The sequence below is a fragment of the Ceratotherium simum genome, chromosome 22, assembly GCF_057802395.1.
Source record: "Ceratotherium simum simum isolate JZ-2026a chromosome 22, ASM5780239v1, whole genome shotgun sequence".
Lineage (NCBI taxonomy): Eukaryota > Metazoa > Chordata > Mammalia > Perissodactyla > Rhinocerotidae > Ceratotherium > Ceratotherium simum.
In genome coordinates, this window is record NC_141921.1 from 32067917 (window position 1) to 32080980 (window position 13064).

Sequence of the window (13064 nt, forward strand, 5' to 3'; positions counted from 1 at the left end):
AATTTATCAACCACCTTGCTCTTTTTCTACCGGAACTCCTTTCCATGGGAAACAACCAAAAAAATCACAGGCTTTTGTTTCAAATTATTACATTCGGACCCCAGGAAATATTGAGTATTTACTACAAAATACTTTGATGGAAATTACAAAATGGAGTGTTCATCCGCAGTGTGATAATTTGATAAGCTCTCTCAATTGAAACTATCATTACATAAATAACTACAATACTGTTTGCATAACCTAAGAACCGTCAAATAACTGGCTGTTTTAAGTCAACTACTGGGAATAACATTCCAACTTTTGATGAAAAACTAATTGGCACACTGAAAGCCAATTAAAGAGGAGTTTCAACGCCAGCTTTGGAGTGTCAAGAGATATCGTAACCAAGTCCTGGTGTTCCCCTCTTCCAACTTTTCCTTTAAACACACACGTACAAACTGCATAATATGCTCCGGGGAATGGAAAGAGACAACCCTACCCTACATAAAGCATACATTTTGACTTGGACCCACTGGTCTCTATGTGGTCCGTTGTGCTTTAAGAAAATCTGCAAAGTCTAGTCCTGTTAGTGCCACTTCGCACCCGTCCAGATCTCGACTGGGTGCTCATTTCCTAAAAGACGAGACAAACAGGCTCCAGCACGAGCCTGATAGTCTGGCCCCTGAGGACCAACTACGCGCGGCGAGGTAACTTCCCCGCCTGCAGGTGATGGGCGAGCAGCCCGGCAGAACCTAGGTAAGAGGCACGTTTTCTCCAGCGGACTTCAAGAGTTAAAAAAAAGAAAGAAAGAAGGGGGGGAGGGAGCGAGCGGGAAGGAGAGGAGGCGATCACCCTGTACCCTGCCTCCGCACACGCGCACACTTTTGTTGCGCCCTCTGCCCTCAGTCCCCGATTCAAACGTTCCAACTACGTATCATCTGAGTTCCCCTCCCCACAGGGTATTAAATTGGGCGGGAGCTCTCGCGAACTCTGACCCCGCGCCTTCGCGAAGGCTCAGGACCAGGGGGAGGCCGGCGGGGGAGGGGGGTCGGGGCCCGCTTTCTCAAGAAAAGACGCCCGACGCTGCTTCCTGTGCTCTACCACGCTCTCCCGGGGCGGCACCCCCAAACCGTGCCCAGGGCCTCCCGCCGCCAGTCACCTCCGGGCTGCCCCGCGGCCTCCCCCCCGGACTTCCTCCTCGCGGCTCCGTCAGGCCCGGGACCCGGCGGCGCGCGCGGCTGGGCGTGCAGGCCCCGCCAGGCCGGCGGACGGCGAGGGGCCCCTCCGGCCCATTCCCGCCGCCATTTTCCGGCGACCGTCGCCGCCGCGTAGGGGGGACGATCCCGGAGGAGGAGACTGCGCAGGGGCGCACCGGTCTCCGCCGCAGGGCAGGGGGGCGTCCGCGGGCGCCGAGGATCCTCAGGCTCTTCGAAGCCTTCCCTCGCTGCCCGCTCCGTCCCAAGTCTGAGCCTCCTGCCAGGCCTCGCCAGTAAGTGCCTCACCTCACCCCAGGTCCCCGCGCTTCTACTTACGCGGAAGAATCCCGCGTCCATCTTGCTGCCTCGCTCGGAGATCGCTCCCTGTCCCAGGGTGCACCGCGCCGCCGCGACGGAGGGCGGGACCGGCAGGGAAAGCCGAGCGCCGGGACGCAGCGCGCGCCGCTCCGCCCGCCCCTCCAGCCGACACGAGGCCGCGCCTGCTCAGTGCGGTGCGCGCCCGCCACGCGTGCGCACGCGCGCCCAGACGGCGGGCAGCTGCCGGGCTCCGAGGCTCCGCAGTAGCCAGTCCGGGAGGAGAGCCTCGCGACCGCAGCCAATGGGAGCAAGAGAGAGAGTCGTCGGGGCGCCCCGCCCTGCGAATCCTTTTGTGGCGCCGGACCAGCCCTGTTCGCGCAGCGTGACTTGAGCCCTCCTTCGACCCGTAGTGGAGGAGGCCTCCCGCCCTGGGGGTTCCGTGGAGCGATTGAGGAGAAAGGCTATTACCTCAGAGTGACGCTGGGGAGGCGGCCGGTGCGCAGAAGAGAAGCGTGCGGCCTCCGCTGTCATTGCGAAAGTTGTGATTGTGTTGGTTTTACGAGTTTACCGGTTATTACGATCGGCTCTAAAATAGTCGAGCTGTGCAGTCTGAGTGAAATCTGCGTTCCGGCCCAGTTTCCCCCCATCCCCACACAACTCGGTCGTGTTCGGGAGAAGCTGGAAATGCCCATTAGAAGAGTTTCGGTTTCGGCTGCCCGGCAACCGCGCTAACGGGCGGGAAGCCGATGAGCGGGCCCCCCGCAGGGCTCTGCCGGAGAAGCAGCGGGCCGCCCCGCGGCGTGGCCTCGGCCCCCTCAGCCCTGCCCTGTCGGGGGGCCTCCAGCGCGGGAGGATGGCGCCAGATTCCCGCCGAGCGCCTTCTTTCTCAGAGAAAGCCTGTGTCCCTTCCGTGGCCGTCTTTTGTCAAGTGCCCGCCCACACAAACACTCGTCCCCCGTTCCTGCCTTTTCTTCAGGACAGTCATCACACCTGAAACTACATTTGTTCTCTCTCGTGCCTTTAGATACCGACTCTGCTGACGACTTCCATCTCTCTTCAGCTCGGACGTCTCGCCCCAACTTCAAACTCGTAGAGTGTGGATAGACACCCCAAACTTGACATGACCAGGAACTGAACTGGTTCCTCCCTACCCTGGTCTCACCGCCGCCCACTCCCGGATGCGACCTGCTCCTCCCGAAGCCTCCCCTGCCTCAGTTGATGGCGGTATCTTTCCTTTTGTTGAGGACATAAGCCTTGGTGTTAGTCTTGACTCCTCTTTCTCTTACTTCTAAGCCATCGGGAAACCCACTGCTAGAACCCTGGTTCAAGGCACCGTCATCTTTTGTCTGAACTTCTGCGCTGGCCTCTTCGCTGTCTGCCTGCTTCTACCCTTGCCACTCAGCGTCTATCCTAAATGCAGCAGAGTGATCTTACTAGAAAACCTTAGACCTGTCGCTCTTAAGCTCAAAACCTTCTAATAGTCCCTCCTTGTTCTCAGAGCAAAAGCCAAAATCCTACCCGATGCCCCCACGTTTCTTCCTTGATCTCGTCTCCTAGTACCCTAACACTGCTCACTGTTCAACTTCCTAGGCTTGCTCCCGCCTCAAGACTTTGGTGCTGCTGCTAACTTCTGCCTGGAATGCTCTACCCCGAGATATCTATTTGGCAAATTTCAAGTTTTTACTCAAATGTCACCTACTCCATGAGGCCTACTCTGACTGCCCTTTAGGAAATTGCTCACACACCCTTTCTATACCTCAGATGCCTCTTAATCTACCCTCTTTTTTTCTGTCGCATTTATCGCCAAATATTTATCTATTTTTTTTAAAGATTTTATTTATTTTTCCCCCCAAGACCACAGTTGATAGTTGTATGTCATAGTTGCACATCTTCTAGTTGCTGTATGTGGGATGTGGCCTCAGCATGGCCAGAGAAGCGGTGCATCGGTGCGCACCGGGGATCGGAACCGGGCCGCCAGCAGCGGAGCGCGCACACTCAACCGCTAAGCCACAGGGCCAGCCCTGTTTATCTATTTTTAATGTTTGTTTATTATCTGTTCCCCACACTAGAATGTAAGCTCACGAAAGTCAGGGCTTTATGTCTTTTTTGTTCACTGGTGTGTCCCTAGCACCTAGAACAGTGTCTGGCCCATAGTGTAGGCTCAGTAAAATTTGCTGAATGAAAGCTTTGTCAGAGGTCAACGTTAGGGGAAGTGGCTGGCTTCTATAGAACAACTATGAAATCACAGTGCCCCACATCTCACTGACTGTTCTTTATGATTCTGATCGGTTGTTTTGTTTTATACTTCCTTCACTGTCTCTGCTCTTTTGCTGCCAATTCTGTAAATGCTGGTTTTCCTTGAGGTTCTGTCATTGACCCTTGGTTTCAATTATCTTTTCATCTCCCAAACCTGTATATCTCAGGCACAAGTCTGCCCCAGACCTAATATCTTCAACTTCCTGCTGACGTTCACTTGCATATCCTGAGCCTTCAGTGAGTCGTAACCTTTTTGCTGGTGGAGGGTCTTGCCTTGATGTTGCTGGCTGCTGACCCATCAGAGTGGTGGTTGCTGAAGATTGGGGCAGCTGCGGCAATTTCTTAAAATAAGCCAACAATGAAGTTTGCCACATCGACTGACTCGTCCTTTCACAAATGATTTCTCTGTAGCACGCAATGCTGTTTGATAGCATTTTACCCATAGTGGAACATCTTTCAAAATTAGAATCAATCCTCTCAAACCCTGCTGCTGCTTTTTCAACTAAGTTTATATAATATGCTTAATCTTTTATTGTGATTTCAACAGTCTTCACAGCATCTTCATCAGGAGAAGATCTCATCTCCAGAAACTACTTTCTTTGCTCATCCATGAGAAGCAACTCCTCATCCATTAAAGTTTTATCATGAGATTACAGCAATTCAGTCACATCTTCAGGCTCCACCTCTAATTCTAGTTCTCTTGCTGTTTCCACCACATCTGCAGTTAGTTCCTCCACTGAAGTCTTGAACCCCTCAAAGTCATCCATGAGGGTTGGAATCAACTTCTTCCAAACTCCTGGTAATATTGTTATTTTGACTTTTTCTCATGAATCACAGATGTTCTTAATGGCATCTAGAATGGTGAATCCTTTCCAGAAGGTTTTCAATTTACTTTGCCCAGATTCATCAGAGGAATCACTATCTATGGCAGCTAAAACCTTGTGAAATGTATTTCTTAAATAATAGGACTTGAAAGTTGAAATTACTCCTTGATCCATGGGCTGCAGAGTGGATGTTGTGTTAGCAGGTATGAAAACCACGTTAATCTCATTGTACATCTCCATCAGAGCTCTTGGGTGACCAGGTGCATTGTCAATGATCAGTAATATTTTGAAAGGAATCTTCTTTTCTGAGCAATAGCTCTCAACATTAGGCTTAAAATATTCAGTAAACCATGTTGAAAACAGATGTGCTGACATCCAGCCTTCGTAGTTCCATTTATAGAGCACAGACAGAGTAGATTTAACATAATTCTTAAGGGCCCTAGGATTTTCAGAATGGTAAATGAACATTGACTTCAGCTTAAAGTCACCAGCTGCATTAGCCCCTAACAAGAGAGTCAGCCAGGGGCCAGCCCAGTGGCGTAGTGGTTGAGTTCGCACACTCCACTTCGGTGGCCTGGGGTTCACAGGTTTGGATTCCAGGTGTGAACCTATGCACTGCTCATCAAGCTATGCTGTGGCAGGGGTCCTACATAAAATAGGGGAAGATAGGCACAGATGTTAGCTCAGGACCTCTCTTCCTCAGCAAAAAGAGGAGAATTAGCAACAGATGTTAGCTCAGGGCTAATCTTCCTCACCAAAAAAAAAAAAAAAAAGAGAGAGCCTGTCTTTCGAAGCTTTGAAGCCAGGCATTGACTTCTCCTCTCTAGCTATGAAAGTCCTAGATGTCGTCATCTTCCAATATAAGGCTATTTTGTCTACATTGAAAATCTGTTGTTTAGTGTAGACATCTTCATTAATTATCTTAGCTAGATATTCCGGATAACTTACTGCAGTTTCTACGTCAGCACTTCCTGCTTCACCTTGCACTTTTATGTTATGGAGATGGCTTCTTTTCTTAAACCTCATGAACCAAGTTCTGCCAGCTTCAAACTCTTCTTCTGCAGCTTCCTCACCTCTCTCAGCCTTCATAGAATTGAAGAGAGTTAGGGCCTTGCCCTGGATTAGTCTTTGGCTTAGAGGAATGTTGTGGCTGGTGTGATCATCTATCCAGATCACTAAAACTTTCTCCATATCAACCGTACGGCTGTTTTGCTTTCTTATCATTCATGTGTTCACTGGAGTAATTTCCTTCAAGAAATTTTCCTTTGCATTCACAACTTGGCTAACTGGCTCAAGAGGCCTAGCTTTTGGCCTGTCTCAGCTTTTGACACACCTTCCTCGCTAATAATCATTTCTAGCTTTTGATTTAAAGTGAGAGATGTGTGACTCTTCCTTTCACTTGAACACTTAGAGGCCATTGTTGGGTTATTAATTGGCCTAATTTCAATATTGTTGTGTCTCAGGGAATAGGGGGCCCTGAGGAGAGGGAGAGAGATGAGGGGACGGCTGGTTGGTGGAGCCATCAGAACACACACAACACATCAAGTTCGTCTTATATGGGCACAGTTCATGGCATCCCAAAACAATTACAATAGTAACGTCAAAGATTGCTGATCACAGATCACCATAACAAATATAATGGTGCCTGAAAAACTAAGTACAAGTTTACCAAACAAGCTATGGACTAAAATAATCCGATAGCTGAGATGAAATGACTGATGGATAAAACTTGGTGCATTTTGCTCTGGAAGATGTCTTTGAGAACATCAGTGAGTGTATTAGTTATCTATTGCTGAATAACAAATAATTCCCAAAATTAAACAACTTAAAACAATAAACATTTGTTATCTCACACCATTTCTGTGCATCAGGAATCTGGATGGCTTATTTGGGCAGTTCTGGCTCAAGGTCTCTCAAGAAGATGTAATCAAGATATTGGTCTCCACTATAGTCAACTGGGACTGGAAGATCTGCTTTTAAGAAAGCTCATTCACATGGCTTTTGGCAAGAGTTGCCAGTTCTTTGCCACGTTGACCTCTCTGCTGCTTGGGTATCATCATGACATGGCAGCTGGCTTCCCCCAGAGAAAATGATCCAAAAGAGGGCAAGACAGAAGCCACAGTCTTTTACGACCTACCCTCAGAAGTCATACACACTATCCTATTGGTTACACAGGTTACCCCTATTCCGTGTTGGACGGGACTACACAGGGATGTGAATACTAACAGGTAAGGATCATTGGGGGCCATCTTGGAGTCTGGCTACCACAGTATTTGTAAATTGAAAATATGTAAGTACAGGAACTTGTACACTTCCAGATTTAGAAGGGACAGTATTCTTTCTCTCCCCTTGGGACCTTTGCATATATTCTGTCCCCTTGGTCTGAGACCACTGTTCCCTCTCTTCCAGCCCTTTCTGTGCCTCTTCATCTTGCCTCTCTAACCTTAACCCTTTAACTGGCCAGTTCTGATTCTTCCCTTCCAATTTAGTTTAGATGTGACTTCTTGCAGGAAGCATTTCTGATTAGTGGGACTCAGTACTTACCATCTCATTATCTTTTAGAGGGTTGCTGAGCCCCCTAAAATCCTAGGCCCAAACCTCCCAAAACAGGATTCTCATATTTCCCCATTCTTTGAAGATGGGAACTATGTCCCTCTCCTCTCTTCATCCTCAGTAGATGTGCAAAAAATATGCATCTCGGCCAAATGCACAAGAGTTGAATGTTAAAAACAATATTCTGCCAAAGTTGAAGATTTCTATCATAGGATAAACTTTTGGGATATAAGAGTAAACTTTTATCAAGAAAGTATGAAATTTTAACAAGTATAAATATAACTAAAATTTTATTATTAGAAGTTTTAGTAGTCAAATTATTTGTCTCGCATTAAAGTATAGGAATAATAGTTTCTCAGCACTAGAGTCTTCCTGTAGTCACTATACTTCACATTTTTTTATACTAAGTAGATGCTTTATGATTCCTGAATTCCTCATGGCCTTCTCCATATTTGTTCCATTGTCAATGATAATTGCATGACACTTTTATTTACCACTTTCCCATTCTATACATAATCAGATTCACCATGAGGTTAAAAATATGAAGGCCTTGGGCCGGCCTTGTGGCTTAGTGGTTAAGTGTGCGCGCTCCGCTGCTGGCGGCCCGGGTTCGGATCCTGGGCGCGCACTGACACACCGCTTCTCCGGCCATGCTGAGGCCACATCCCACATACAGCAACTAGAAGGATGTGCAACTATGACTTACAACTATCTACTGGGGCTTTGGGAGAAAAAATAAATAAATAAATAAAATTATAAAAAAAAAAAATATGAAGGCCAGAAATCTCTTGGCAATAAAGGAAAATAAAAGCTTAGTTGACTTTATCATTAATATATCAAGCTATCAAACTGTAAGAAGATTTATAGTTGCTTTTGGTATATATAAATATCAAATATATAAGATAGAAGTAGCAATCTGGGATTTTCTGAATCGCACACTTTCCTAGTCTAATAACGAGAGTCACTAGGTGGCGTTCTACCCTCTCAGGATAACATACCTCCTTGATTGGCCAGGACTTGTTACTAGAAATAAGTAGAGTAGTCCCCACTTAAGCTTCAGGGATAAGTTCCAAGACCCGCAGTGGATGCCTGAAGCCACAGATAGTACCGAACCCTATACATATGTACTATGTTTTCTCCTACTCATACATACCTATGATAAAGTTTAATTTATAAATTAGGCATAGTAAGAGATTAAAAACAATAATAATAAAATAGAACAATTATAACAATATATTGTGGTAAAAGTTATGGTACATCTTAGCAACCTCAGCATACAATTTTTTTTTCTTTCCTTATTAAGTTGAGAACGTTCACCTTTTCACTTACAGGAATCACTTTATGGCTTTTCTTTGCCATATCCAACTTGCCAGCATCACTACTCTGGTGCTTTGAGGCCGTTGTTAAGTAAAATAAGGGTTACTTGAACACAAGCACTGTGATATTGCGGCAGACAATCTAATAACCCAGATGACTACTAAGTGACTAATGGGTGGATAGATATGGTGGACAAAGGGACAATTCACCTCCCAGGCAGGAAGGAGCCACACTGCATGAGATTTCATCACACTACGCAGAAGGACATACAACTGAAAACTTATGAACTGTTTATTTCTGGAATTTTCCATTTAATATTTTCAGACCACAGTTGACCACAGGTAACAGAAACCATGGAAAGTGAAACTGTGGCTACGAGGGGACTACTGTAAACTCTCACAAGGACATGTGGTTTGATTGATTGTTTTTTCCTGAGCCCTTGCTATGTGCTTAGCATGGTGTTCTTAGATATACAAAGGAAGTTTAAGACAGTCCTCAGGGAGCTTATAATATAGCCAGAAAGATAATAGCAATAGGCATGAAAGAAAAATGTAACTGACTGCTTTGCTTTCCATCCCATAGAAGGTCCCCCACAGATATTATATTCAAGCATTGTGTTGGCATATTTTTAAAATAAGGGCCGAGGGGTCGGCACCGTGGGGTAGCACTTAAGTGTGCGCGCTCCGCTGCTGGTGGCCCAGGTTTGGATCCTGGGCATGTGCCAACGCACCGCTTGTCAGGCCATGCTGTGGTGGCCTCCCACATAAAGTGGAGGAAGATGGGCACGGATGTTAGCTCAGGGCCAGTCTTCCTCAGCAAAAAGAGGAAGATTGGCATGGATAGTTAGCTCAGGGCGGATTTTCCTCACAAAAACAAAAAACAAACAAAAAAAATAAGGGCTGAAAGAGCAAGAGTAATGCCCATCAAGTGAAGAATGAGGAGCCATAATTGGGAGAATTCCCTTTTCCTGTCTCTGTTCTCTTGTGTTTAGATGACAGTATCTTTGTTTTATGTAGGACCTCATAATAAAAGCATTTACCATTGGAGGGCACATATTATGTCAGGCTTTATGTTAATGCTTTAAACACATTAGATAATCCAATCCTCACAATAATACCTAGTAGGTTGTTACGGGCTGAATTGTGTCCCCCCTCCCAAATCATATGTTGAAGTTTTAACCCCCAGTACCTCATAATGTATTTCCAAATACATTATGGGTCTTTTTTTTTTTATAATTTTATTTATTTATTTTTCCCCCCAAAGCCCCAGTAGATAGTTGTACGTCATAGCTGCACATCCTTCTAGGTGCTGTACGTGGGACATGACCTCAGCATGGCCAGAGAAGTGGTGCGTCGGTGCACGCCCGGGATCTGAACCCCGGCCGCCAGCAGCGGAGCACGTGCACTTAACCGCTAAGCCACGGGGCCAGCCCTGGAGATCGGGTCTTTAAAGAGGTAATTAAATGAAAATGAGCTCATTGGGTGGGTCCTAATCCAATATTAGGGACACCAATCTGACTTGTGTCCATATAAAAGGAGGAAATTAGGACACAGACACATACAGAGAGAAGGCTGTGTGAAGACTCAGGGAGAAGATGGCCATCTACAGGCCAAGGAGAGAGGCTTCAGAAGAAACCTGATACTGAACCTCTTAATCTCAAGTTTGTGTGCCTGATGCACAGTAAGCCAATCACTGAGACAATGACTTGGAGATGGAGAAAGGTTTATTCAAATTAGCCAAAATGAGAAGGCGGGAGGATGGGTTCTCTCAAATCCACCTTAACAAAGGAAGAAAGCAGGAGATTTTATAGAGCTAAGGGGCTTGGCAGGAGGAGTTTTGGAGAAACAGAGGCGTAATCTATGCTTCTTTCACTCCAGATAAGCCCTTGGGCAGTCTGACTTCTGGGAGTCAAAGGCAGCTGGGGGCTGGTTATCTGGTGATCATAACTTCCTTGAAGGCATTCTTTTTTTCTGCAAAACAAGCTCATAAATCTTTGTGACCCTTGAGTCACCCCTCAGGTTAAACAAGAAAACAGCAAATTGGGGCCGGCCCAGTGGTGAAAGCTGTTAAGTGCGCGTGCTCCGCTGCAGGGCCCGGGGTTCGCTGGTTCGGATTCCAGGCTGGCACCGACGCACCGCTTGTTAAGCCATGCTGTGGCGGCGTCCCACATAAAGTGGAGGAAGATGGGCACGGATGTTAGCTCGGGGCCAGTCTTCCTCAGCAAAAAGAGGAGGATTGGCAGATGTTAGCTCAGGGCCGATCTTCCTCACACACAAAAAAAAGAAGATACCACAAAGAGAGTAAAAAGACACGTTGCAAACTGGGAGAAGACATTTGCAACAATTTTACCATAGCCGAGAAAAGGTTAGTATCTAGAATATATTCTTTTAAAACTATTGAAGCCACGTACCTGAGGGTCACTGTAAATATTGAATAAGATTACCTTTCGACCTTGTTATGAAAAGAAGTTAATCTTGTCAATTTGCTGTTTTCTTGTTTAACCTGAGGGGTAACTCAAGGGTCACAAGGATTTATGAGCTGCTTTTACAGAAGAAAGAGAATGCCTTCAAGGATCACCAGATAACCAGCCCCCAGCTGCCCAGAAGTCAGATTGCCCAGACTATTGGGAGTGAAAGGAACACAGATTACTCCTTTGTTTTTGTGAAACTCCTCCTGCCACACCCCCTAGCTCTATAAAACCCCCTGCTTTCTTCTCTTGTTAAGGTGGATTTGAGAGAACTCATGCTCTCACCTTCTCATTTTGGCCAATTTGAATGAAACTTTCTCCATCTCCAAGCTCTGATGTCTCAGTGATTAGTTTACTGTGCATCAGGCACATGAACTTGAGATTAAGAGGTTTGGTATCACTATCACAAACAAATAAGAAAAAGACATACAACCTGATGGAAGGATGGGCAAAGACTTGACCTGGAGTTTCACAGAAGAACCTATCAACAAGTGACAAGATGCTCAACTTCTCTAGTAATCTGGGAAATACAAATTAAGATCACAAGATACTAATTTACATCTACTAAACTATTCAAAATTAGGAAGTCTGCTAATACAAAGTGTTGTTGAAGATGTGGATCAACCAGAACTCTCATATATTGCTTGTGGGAGAGTAAATTGGAACAAACACTTTGGAAAACAATTTGGCATTATCGAATAAAATTAAAGATGTGCAGGGGCCGGCCCGGTGGCATAGTGGTTAAGTTCGCACGCTCTGCTTCAGCGGCCCAGCGTTCACAGGTTTGGATCCCTGGTGTGGACCTACACACTGTTCATCAAGCCATGCTGTGGCAGGCATCCTGCATATAAAGTAGAGGAAGATGGGCATGGATGTTAGCCCAGGGCCAATCTTCCTGAGCAAAAAGAGGAGGATTGGCAACAGATGTTAGCTCAGGGCTAATCTTCCTCACACACACACACAAAAAATGACAGATGTGCAAACTTTATGACCCAGCATTGCCACTCCAAATTCTTGCAAGGATATATCAAAGAACATGTATAAAATATTCGTAGCAATATTCTTCCTACTGGATAGAATGGAAACGTCTATCACTTGGATAGTGGATAGATTGTGATATTGTAATAATATTGCACAATTACAATATTATACAATTTTGTACAAAATAATATTGTACAATTACAATAATATTGTAAAAGTGGAATATGCAGAAGGAAATAGAATTAAGTACAGCTACATGCGACAAAATAGATGAAACTTAGAAATATAAAATTGAACGGAAAAAAGTTGCAGAAGACTATGCATGGTATGAGCTCGTTTATTAAAAGCTGAAAAAAAACTAGCAAAACTAAATAATGTATTATTTTAGGGAAGCATACATTTATGATAAAATTATTTTTAAAATGAGGAACATTTAAGAAAGTGGTACCCTCTGGGAGGGCAGGATGGAGGATGCGATAAAGAACATAGAGGTAAATTATTAAGCAGTATTGGTAATGCTCCAACTCTTGAGTGGAGTTGGGGAGTGTTCAGAGCCATTTTTTATTTTTTAATTTTCTTTTTCTTTTTTTTTTTTTATGAGGAAGATCAGCCCTGAGCTAACATCCATGCCAATCCTCCTCTTTTTGCTGAGGAAGACTGGCCCTGGGCTAACATCCGTGCCCATCTTCCTCCACTTTATATGGGACGCCACTGCAGCACAGCCTGATGAGCGGTACATTGGTGCATGCCCAGGATCTGAACCCGGGCTGCCAGCAGGGGAGCACGCGCACTTAAGCGCTATGCCATGGGGCCGGCCCCAAGAGCTATTTTTTTAAATGTTACACATTTTATTTGGTGTTTTACAAATATAACACAATATGGGGGAGAAAAACTCCTGGCAATGTGGTTAGATTGTTGACAAAAGAACTTAAGAGCTTGAACACAAAAAGACAATGGAGTAATATTTTCAAAGCATTGAAGGAAAAGAACTTTAAAACCAGAATTTTATCTCTAGCTATACTGTCATTTAAGTACCTGAGGAAAATAAATATTTATTCAAGGCCTCAGAAGTGTTGCCACATAAGACCTTCTTTGAAATCACTCCTGAAGTTAATATAAAGCAAGAAGAGAACTGAGTCCAGGGGCCAACCCTGGTGGCGCAGTGGCTAAGTG

The 13064-nt window shown here is 45.5% G+C and overlaps 1 protein-coding gene across 4 annotated transcripts in view; it reads right to left on the minus strand.

Annotated features, from left to right (window-relative positions):
* SRRM1 (serine and arginine repetitive matrix 1) overlaps positions 1–1654 on the minus strand; it is a 31347-nt gene extending 29693 nt beyond the window's left edge. For all 4 annotated transcript variants that reach the window (XM_004425742.3, XM_087446555.1, XM_004425743.3 and 1 more), the window contains exon 1: positions 1512–1654. In XM_004425742.3, coding sequence (XP_004425799.1) covers positions 1512–1532 — 21 coding nt within the window. In that variant the 5' untranslated portion in view covers positions 1533–1654. The remainder of the gene's footprint in view (positions 1–1511) is intronic.
* Between the last annotated feature and the right edge of the window lie 11410 nt (positions 1655–13064).